The sequence below is a fragment of the Anarrhichthys ocellatus genome, unplaced genomic scaffold (assembly GCF_004355925.1).
Source record: "Anarrhichthys ocellatus isolate YVR2014 unplaced genomic scaffold, GSC_Weel_1.0 scaffold3, whole genome shotgun sequence".
Classification (NCBI taxonomy): domain Eukaryota; kingdom Metazoa; phylum Chordata; class Actinopteri; order Perciformes; family Anarhichadidae; genus Anarrhichthys; species Anarrhichthys ocellatus.
The window spans coordinates 7690510-7698932 of record NW_022280033.1 but is presented as its reverse complement, the minus strand read 5'-3'; the positions used below and the strand labels follow the sequence as shown (position 1 = coordinate 7698932).

The window sequence follows — 8423 nt, the reverse complement described above, 5'->3', positions numbered from 1 at the left end:
CTTTAGGAACCCCTGGGCTTCAAGGACCACCAGGTACGACTCTACTATCTATTCATCACAAATCGAAGATTTCTTATTGGTTGTGGGGCACTATGATTGTGATGCTCTCAACACTAAAAATGTACTTGTGTCTTGCTTTTAGGGATACCAGGGAATCCAGGAAGACCCGGCTCTAAAGGTACATCTACTGTTAACTTCAGCTTTCTGCTGCAGAAAGTGCATGCTGTCTAAAATACCACGTGTGCTATTAATCTGTGAATCTGATGTTCCATGTTTCTCGTCTGTTTTAGGTGAAACGGGTGAACCAGGAAGAATCATCAATGCAGGTAACAGATTGTGATAAAAAAAATGATATTTTAACATATTATTGATTAGATTATAGTTTGAGGATATCTAACTGACTTTTATTTATTTCCCAGCTGGCTCCACATCTGTCGGCATCCCAGGACCACCTGGGCATGCCGGCCCTCCCGGTCCTGCGGGTCTTCCAGGATTATCAGGTCTGACCCTTAACAGCTGGGAAATTAGCCATAATGGTGTCCTTGGCATTCTGCATATCTTAGTAGTAACATACTTATACTTCGTGATTTACCTCCTCAGGTCCCATTGGCCCTGCTGGTTTGCCTGGCCAACCTGGTAGGTCACTGCAGATTATGTCTTTTAGATCAGATATGTGGCAAAGCAGAGTCTCATGAAATCTGCATTGTTTGTTTTCACAGGTGCTAAAGGTGACAGAGGATATACGGGAGAACAAGGAATAACCGTGAGAACATCTGACAGTCTAAGCTCGAGCTCAAGTGAGTACTCTTTTTGTGGATGGCTTTCTTTAATAAAACAATACAATAAAAGCGTCAACTATGTCACACAATCTTCATCGTACAAATGAAGCGTTGAATTCATAAGAAATAAAATCCACTTTGCTCCACTCAGTTGTTGTGATGCTACAGCCTTGCTGGTCTGACCAGTAGCTTACAGCGGTGCAGCTCATAGTAGCTAATGCTAGCAAATAAAGAAAAGTACAAAGTCAGTTTATTGACTGTACACATCCCTACTTGTGCTGCTGTTACTACATGTTAGCATTTATTATTGTCCTGTAGTTGTAACCTGTGGCCACAGTGGGCGCTGTAGAGCAGAAGTTACATAGGGTTCCTTTAATGTCATTTTCTACATGTTTGTCCCTCTCTACACACAAGAATACTGTTCATTACTTCAAAGTATATTTCTGCTTTAGGGCAATACAGTGCCAATGGAGGTTCAGGACAACCTGGCCCACCCGGCCCACCGGGTCTACCTGGACGTCCAGGTAAATACAACACACCTTTGTTGCAGCATTGTCAAAGGCGACATCTTTAATGATTGCTGAATTACCACAGCGTTCTTGTAATGTTCTTCAAATTGTGTTACTGACTGTTTTAATCATGTTTCCATTAGGAGATTCAAGACAAGGACCCCCTGGACCTCCTGGGCCTGAAGGTCCTCCAGGCAAGTATTTAAGCTCATTAAATCCACAGTTTCAAATATGGACCCTGAGGCCGGTGGATCATACGGTGTTTTGGTATTATGTGAATCCCATCCATTATTTATATCAAACTTCATTAAACTTCATCTTTTTTTAAGGTTATGGAAGACCGGGACCTAAAGGAGACAGGGGAGACTCAGGCTTTGGATCCAGCTCTGGTACGATGATGAATCTGAACTTGTGCTTAACGTTGGTTTGACTCGTAATCAGCATTGACAGGAAAGATTCTCAACACTGCTCTTCTTACAGGAACTTCATATAGTGGACAACCCGGACCACCAGGACCACCTGGATCATCAGGATCAACAGGTGATCAGCCTCATACTTAATTTAAAGAAACGTACCCTCGTTTAGTTTTAGTAATACTTTATTATAACATCTCCGTCGTTATTTCAGGTTCTCCTGGACCCAGAGGATACCAAGGTAATTATCTCACTTTATTTAGGGTGTATCTCTTTAACAAATCACTCTCTTTCGTTTCACTTAAATAAAAGTAAATAACTTCACAAAAATAACAGTGGCATCATGTGTGTGTCTCAGGTGAACCAGGCCAGCCAGGAGTGCCCGGTACCCCTGGAAGACCAGGCAGCTCTGAGAGAGGTCAACATCAAACACAGGCCATACAAAGTCACATTAGAAATACATATGAGAGCCACACTACAAAGGCCTTATGCACACGTGTGATATACGGTATGTTTATTTCTTCCTTACAGTGTCGACTTACGGGGGAGGAAACGCGATCCCTGGACCAGCAGGTCAACCGGGACTTCCTGGACGTCCTGGACCACAAGGAGTTAAAGGTACCAGCACATCGAAACTTGTGAATGCTGTCAATATTTTATTGTCTGTGTTTCAGAGGGAACACTGTGTGCGTCACATGACAAAAAATGCTTTTGTTATTTCTAAGGGGACACTGGAGCTCCTGGTTATTCTGGCTCTTCAAGAGGTAGAGAAGATCATGATCACAATAATACACAAAGTCAAGTGTTTTTATCTTGTAAAAGCATGAAGAGTTCCCAGTTGCTTTAAATGTTTAGATTTCCTTCAGAGGTTTTACGATCTCATTTTTTCCCTCAGGCTCTGTCTCAGTCACCGCAGGTCCTCCTGGCCCTGCAGGTCCTCCTGGCCCCGCAGGCCTGCCGGGCTCCTTCGCTTCTTCCAGTGAGATGCGTCAATACATCAATGACTATCTAAGTAAGAGTTCTTCTGAAGCAAGGTCTCACGCTCACAGGCTGTCAGGGGGACAGAACAGAGTATGAACAGGTTTTATTTGTTCTATGCAGGTAGAAGCAGACAGTCCAGTAACCCCGGACCTCCAGGTCCACCTGGGGCTCCAGGAATCCCTGGAACCTTCTCAGGCTCCATCGATGACATCTACACTCGTATCATTGCATATATGCAACGTAAGTCTGCGTTTCTCCCCAAGGTGTATGTTACTGAATGAGAGTTGGAGGAATGTTTACGTATGGGGTATAATAATAGCAGATTGGCGGTCACCAATAACTGTGTTCTGCAATTTCAGGTTCTGGCTTAGGCCTCAGTATTGGTGTTCAGGGTCCTCCAGGACCACCTGGTCCACCTGGCTCTGGCTCTGGGTCCCTGACAGTCAGCGGTCTCATCATCATGCTTCAGAGTAAGTACAATACATAGTCTGAGCCAAGTGGAATCACATCCATAGATTCTCCCCACAGCACTCTACTGTCTCTGTAAACACTGTGGTGACAGAAAAGTTTAAACTAAAGTAAAACTAAAAGCTAAACGATGTCTCTCTGCTGTGATCCGTCTAGGAGAAGATGTGAGGAGATATTTGTCAGGACCACCAGGGCCACAAGGTCCACAGGGACCACCAGGCATATCAGGAGGAATTTCAAGGAGTTACAGTGTTGAGGAGATAGCCGCATACATCTTCAAAATCATGAATGGTAAGCACAGGTGGCACTAACAGAAAAACAATAACCCCGGAAGTGATACCTGTACTTAATCTATTAGTCAGTCAGTCAGTCAAATTGCTCTTGTTGTCGTTTCCAGACAGAGGGATTGCTAGAGGTCCGCCCGGACCACCCGGTCCTGTTGGGCCTTCTAGTGCAGGGGGCTCTGGCTTCACTACCGCTACCATTGACTATTCTGCACTGGTGAGAAGTAAGTCATCGTGCTTTCCATTGACAGACACCATCTTGTTGTTGAGTCGTGAAAAGTTACTCACTCATCATCTATCTTAAAAACAAAACGTATACTTTTAAACTTATCGTGTCTTCATCTACTTAGATTCAGACTTCCGCTCTTGGATTAACTCTGCTGTACAAGGCGGTCCTCCCGGTCCCGCCGGTGTCCCGGGGCTACCTGGCCCTCCTGGTCCTCAGGGGCCGTCAGGAGTCTCCACTGCCAGTGTGTATACGTCGGGAGGTCGTGGCTACAGTATGGAGGATATTCAGCGTTACCTGCAGGGTGAGTCTGACCCAGTGAATGAACTTCATGTCTTGTATAAAGTCAGGCTGAAATCTTGAGGCTTAGAGTCACATAGCAAGGTCATTTAATGCTAAAGTTAAATCGTACAACAATAAAAACCTTTGCTTTAGACTATGTCCGCTGTCCCTATATACAATTCATTGCTACCAATATATCACAATAGATACCATATATACAAAACATTACATTCGTCCTCCTCTTTAAAAAATACTGTTCTCTAAATATCAATGCTCTTAGTTATGGAAATTCCAAGAGAAACATCAACAATCACAAATAAAGAATATAATATTACAAACAATCTACACTCATTCATCTTAACCTCTGCGGGTACAAATGTTGAATATCAATTTTTAAATATAATCATACAAGAAGTGTGCTCTGTTGCACCTTTAACCTCACCCAACAGTGATGTCACGGTGTACTGACACACCCTGGAGTTCACCTCGACATCACTGCAGCAAGCGTGAGGAGGTAAACCACTGGAGGACAGCAGAAGTTCCTCTTTAATGTAATACAGTACAACAGCCCTGCATTTCATTTTTTGTGGTTGCGTGACGTTTTTTTGTTGTCCACTCCTGATTTTGTCGTCTACAATCAAAGAGGTTTCCTCATCTTCCTGTGCACTTGTACGTATTAGACTGACAATAACGTCGACTTGAATCTTTCTCAGGTTCTGGTTTCAGAGGTGTTCCCGGCCCTCCTGGTCCTCAAGGTCCTCAGGGACTACAGGGTCCACCAGGCAGTTACAGTGGATCAATTTCCTACAATGGAAACTTCCCTCGGGAGACTATCCGCACTGAAATTCAACAGTATCTGTCCAGTAAGCTCCTAACGTCCCACACAAACAGACTAAAGACATGTGAGCACAGATGAGTGCGGATATCACCAATGAACTCTTATCTTTCAGGTGACGGTGTTCGTCGTGCCATCAGTGGCCCTCCGGGGCCTCCAGGACCGATGGGTCAGAAGGGAGATCGTGGAGAGCCGGGTCACATCCAGAGCTACGGGCAGAGCCAGAGCTACAGTCAGGGTGACTCTCGATACGGCTCTGAGCGCAGAGAGACCGACACCAGCAAACTCAGTCAGACACTGGATTACTCCAGCGTCGCCATAAAAGTTTCAGACTACATCAAGAGTGAGTCGAACCTAAACACCCCCATCACCCTTCATTTATAGTGCAAGGCTTGTACTTCTGTAACTTGAATTTGTCTTACTTTACTAAGATCTAGTTGATATGCTCTACTGTATTCTAACTACTCTAAATATGCTCCAACCACAGTTCCCATAATGCTTTGGGGATGATGCCCTTTCTGAGGATATCAGTATCTCAGATGTCACCAATAAACGTCCATAAATACTTAAAAACACTTGCTACTGAGTTACATTTTTTAAGTGTTATTTAGTATCAGAGAAACCCAGTGATATTGATCTGTACATCTTTGGGTTGAGTGCAAACAGGAGGAACTGCTCATAGCTAATTTGGCATACTTTGAATGGTGCTAATATAACCAAATTTAACAAATATCAGCTAAAAACGGAGCTGAAATTGTTGCCCAAAGCTCTCAATTTAGTCTGAATTTGCCCCGAGTGTCAGACTTCTGACTTACGTGAAGGATCAGAGTACGTCTTCCTCCTCTATGATGATGATGAGTGTCACTTCAGTGCTTTGATATATCTGCCCTCCTCTAGGTCAAGGCCTGCTGCAGGAGTATCTGGTTCAGGGTCCCTGGATGGCGAGTGTGAGAGCGATTCAAGGCCCCCCTGGTCCACCGGGCCCTGTCGGACCTTCTGGTCAGAGCCGCGTCATCGGAGCCTATGGCAACGTCACAGCTGACCTCATGGAGTTCTTCAGAGGTGAGGACACAAGCGTTTAGAGTTCAACCTCACAGCAATAGAAAACCAGACTCGTGTGAGTGGAGTTGGAAAATGTTGCTTCATCTCAACTGAATCTGTGCTTCTGCTCTCGCGCAGCGTATGGCACCATTCCCGGCCCCCCAGGAGGCCCTGGACCAAAGGGTGACCAGGGGTACCCAGGACCCGCAGGAGGAAAGGGTATATTCAAACAGAGCCAATGAAACTCAGCGTATTTTCCAGAGTAGTGTTTTTCAGTGAAGTGATTGAGAAAAGTCTGAGATTTCCCTATGCTTGCAGGTGATCCTGGTCGCCCAGGTATACCGGGAGTACCAGGGTCCTACACTGTCCAGATTCCACACAGAGTGCAGAAGAGGGATGCAGGTAACTTACGTCAAATGTTGTTAAATCACATAAAAAACGTCCAGTGTTTCAAACAAGTAACAGCGTCTCTTTTCATCCGCTGTAGGAGATAAAGTTGTTGGTCGTCGCCATCGCCGTCACGCCAGTCGTGGCTAAACGTACTACTGGACCGAGTCAGATTTATTTTTAGTCATTGTATTTTTTAGGTGTTGAACTGTAGCAATGCAAGTAGTCAAAAAGCATTTTTATTGTTGCCAGCTGTAGAAAATCACAGGAGAATTTGAGAAAATAAAAGTGGCCAAAAATGCAATAAGTCTCTTTAAAGCTGCTTAAGTAGAGGCATGGATGTAGCTGCTGGTCAGTGTCTTTGTCACACAGACTTGATTCTTTTTGTGGGTGTATAATTACTTTTCTAAGTTAGCTTGCAATCAAAGTTTTTTTTTTTTTGCTATCTATTTTTAAGCAATTAGTAGCTGAGTAGTATTTGAATGGCACTCTGCATCTTTTCCCGCTGCTCGTGTAACTTGAGTTAACTGGTGTACGTTTAGTTTTTTTTCTATTCGTTGTCTTTTGAGGATTATATTGTATTGAGGATTATACAAGTGTTAAATGTTGCGTCAAGATAACCCTTCAATGGTTCATAAAATACTTAAATATTGGCAGATTATCCACATAAATCTAGTCAACCTCCAGTCAACCTCCAGCCTGTAAGTTAGACATTCACCCTATATATTCACCCTACTATATAAAGGAATGCATCATTACCGGTCAGAGTGAGGGTCATTTGTGCAGCAGGGGGGGGGGACTTTGGTTACCGTAAATGTTGCTGTAGTGAGGACTGAGGATTTACTTGAAAGGTTTGTTGGTAAAATAAATAAATAACATTGTTCGCATGGATGAAAGACGGATAATCACTAAGAAATGACTGATTGGATTGTATATTTTTGTATGAGAGCGCACTGAAATTGATATATTTTCTTTATACCATTAAGTGTTGAAAAGATTAAATTATAAAATGTTCCCAGATCATGTTTTACGTAGTGAACTTATTGACATCTGATCAATATATTTTAAAGACACAAAAAATAAATCTATTTTTGGACTTTGGAGTCTTGATCTTCACTCGAGGTGTTTCCAGACATTTAAAAAAAAAAAAAAAGGCCAAACGGTCAATATTTTATTTACAACTAAAGAAAAGTCAATTTATAAAGACACTTTAAATACATTTGATCCGACATCAAAAGAATGTTCAATGTGGTAGAATGACAACTTATCGAAATGCTGTAACTTAAGCAAAATAAAAAATATATTTGAAATCTACGGGGCATTTGGTGTAATTCACAAGACAATCTCCAAATAACCCCAATAAAAACCCAGCATTCATGACAAAACACTCGTCAATGTCAGCATACAGAAACTATAACATGCAGTGATGATATGCAGCGACAAAATAAACAAATCGGGTGTCTCGAAATCTTTTTGTGAACCATCAATACTTTTGCACCCAAAAATACAGCGAACAATGTCGTCTCACACGTTGAAGCGCTTTACCTTTCACACAACACTGGTCTCCAGAGCGAGAGCAACTACAGCATCGATATTTCAGGAATACATGTTTAGAAAACTAGACCATAAAATACTAAAGGGCACATTTGAAAAAGAGTAAAATTATAAGTAAAGGTAACAAAAAAGAGACAATTCTGTCAATTTGGAGTTGCTTGTGTGAGACAAAGGTGACTCACTGTCAAAATACATTGACAGCTTTACTACTGCATATTTATTCTTCAGCTCATGTGTGCAAATAAACAGCTTTACATTCCTTTTAGTTTTCATATATTATGTATTCCATCATTCTCCAGGAAGTAACAGGTCAGCTCCGTGTCTAACTATGTGGGAATAAGCACTGAAATGAAATTGTAAGACCCTCATGGCAAGCACAGTATCTGATTAAACACCATATGTAGGTACACACGTAACAATTCACTCAGCGCATCATTTACAACACGGTACATTCCTTTAAATGTGAACTCACAGCCTTATGATCCCAACGCGTTGCTGTTTCTGACTCAGCCATAACAACACAGTCTCCGAACTACTCGGTCCCTCTCGAAACCAGCTCTCCCTTACATGCAGCAACACGAGATCTCAGTCAGTTTAATCTCCCAGCATCTTGTGATTGTGGGTGGAAATGATAACCAGTTATTTAAGTGCAGGACATTCAGGG

The 8423-nt window shown here is 42.7% G+C and overlaps 1 protein-coding gene across 3 annotated transcripts in view; it reads left to right on the top strand.

The window, feature by feature from the left end:
• col17a1b (collagen, type XVII, alpha 1b) overlaps positions 1-7301 on the top strand; it is a 24607-nt gene extending 17306 nt beyond the window's left edge. For all 3 annotated transcript variants that reach the window (XM_031839435.1, XM_031839449.1, XM_031839441.1), the window contains 26 exons: positions 7-33; positions 143-178; positions 291-326; positions 420-500; positions 601-636; positions 720-797; positions 1232-1303; positions 1432-1482; positions 1618-1677; positions 1769-1828; positions 1916-1942; positions 2060-2119; positions 2233-2319; positions 2427-2465; positions 2597-2713; positions 2803-2922; positions 3042-3152; positions 3307-3441; positions 3548-3658; positions 3785-3964; positions 4656-4805; positions 4893-5120; positions 5675-5839; positions 5957-6037; positions 6137-6220; positions 6306-7301. In XM_031839435.1, the coding sequence (XP_031695295.1) occupies positions 7-33; positions 143-178; positions 291-326; positions 420-500; positions 601-636; positions 720-797; positions 1232-1303; positions 1432-1482; positions 1618-1677; positions 1769-1828; positions 1916-1942; positions 2060-2119; positions 2233-2319; positions 2427-2465; positions 2597-2713; positions 2803-2922; positions 3042-3152; positions 3307-3441; positions 3548-3658; positions 3785-3964; positions 4656-4805; positions 4893-5120; positions 5675-5839; positions 5957-6037; positions 6137-6220; positions 6306-6355 (2282 nt within the window). In that variant the 3' untranslated portion in view covers positions 6356-7301. The remainder of the gene's footprint in view (positions 1-6; positions 34-142; positions 179-290; positions 327-419; positions 501-600; positions 637-719; positions 798-1231; positions 1304-1431; positions 1483-1617; positions 1678-1768; positions 1829-1915; positions 1943-2059; positions 2120-2232; positions 2320-2426; positions 2466-2596; positions 2714-2802; positions 2923-3041; positions 3153-3306; positions 3442-3547; positions 3659-3784; positions 3965-4655; positions 4806-4892; positions 5121-5674; positions 5840-5956; positions 6038-6136; positions 6221-6305) is intronic.
• Positions 7302-8423: the final 1122 nt, after the last annotated feature.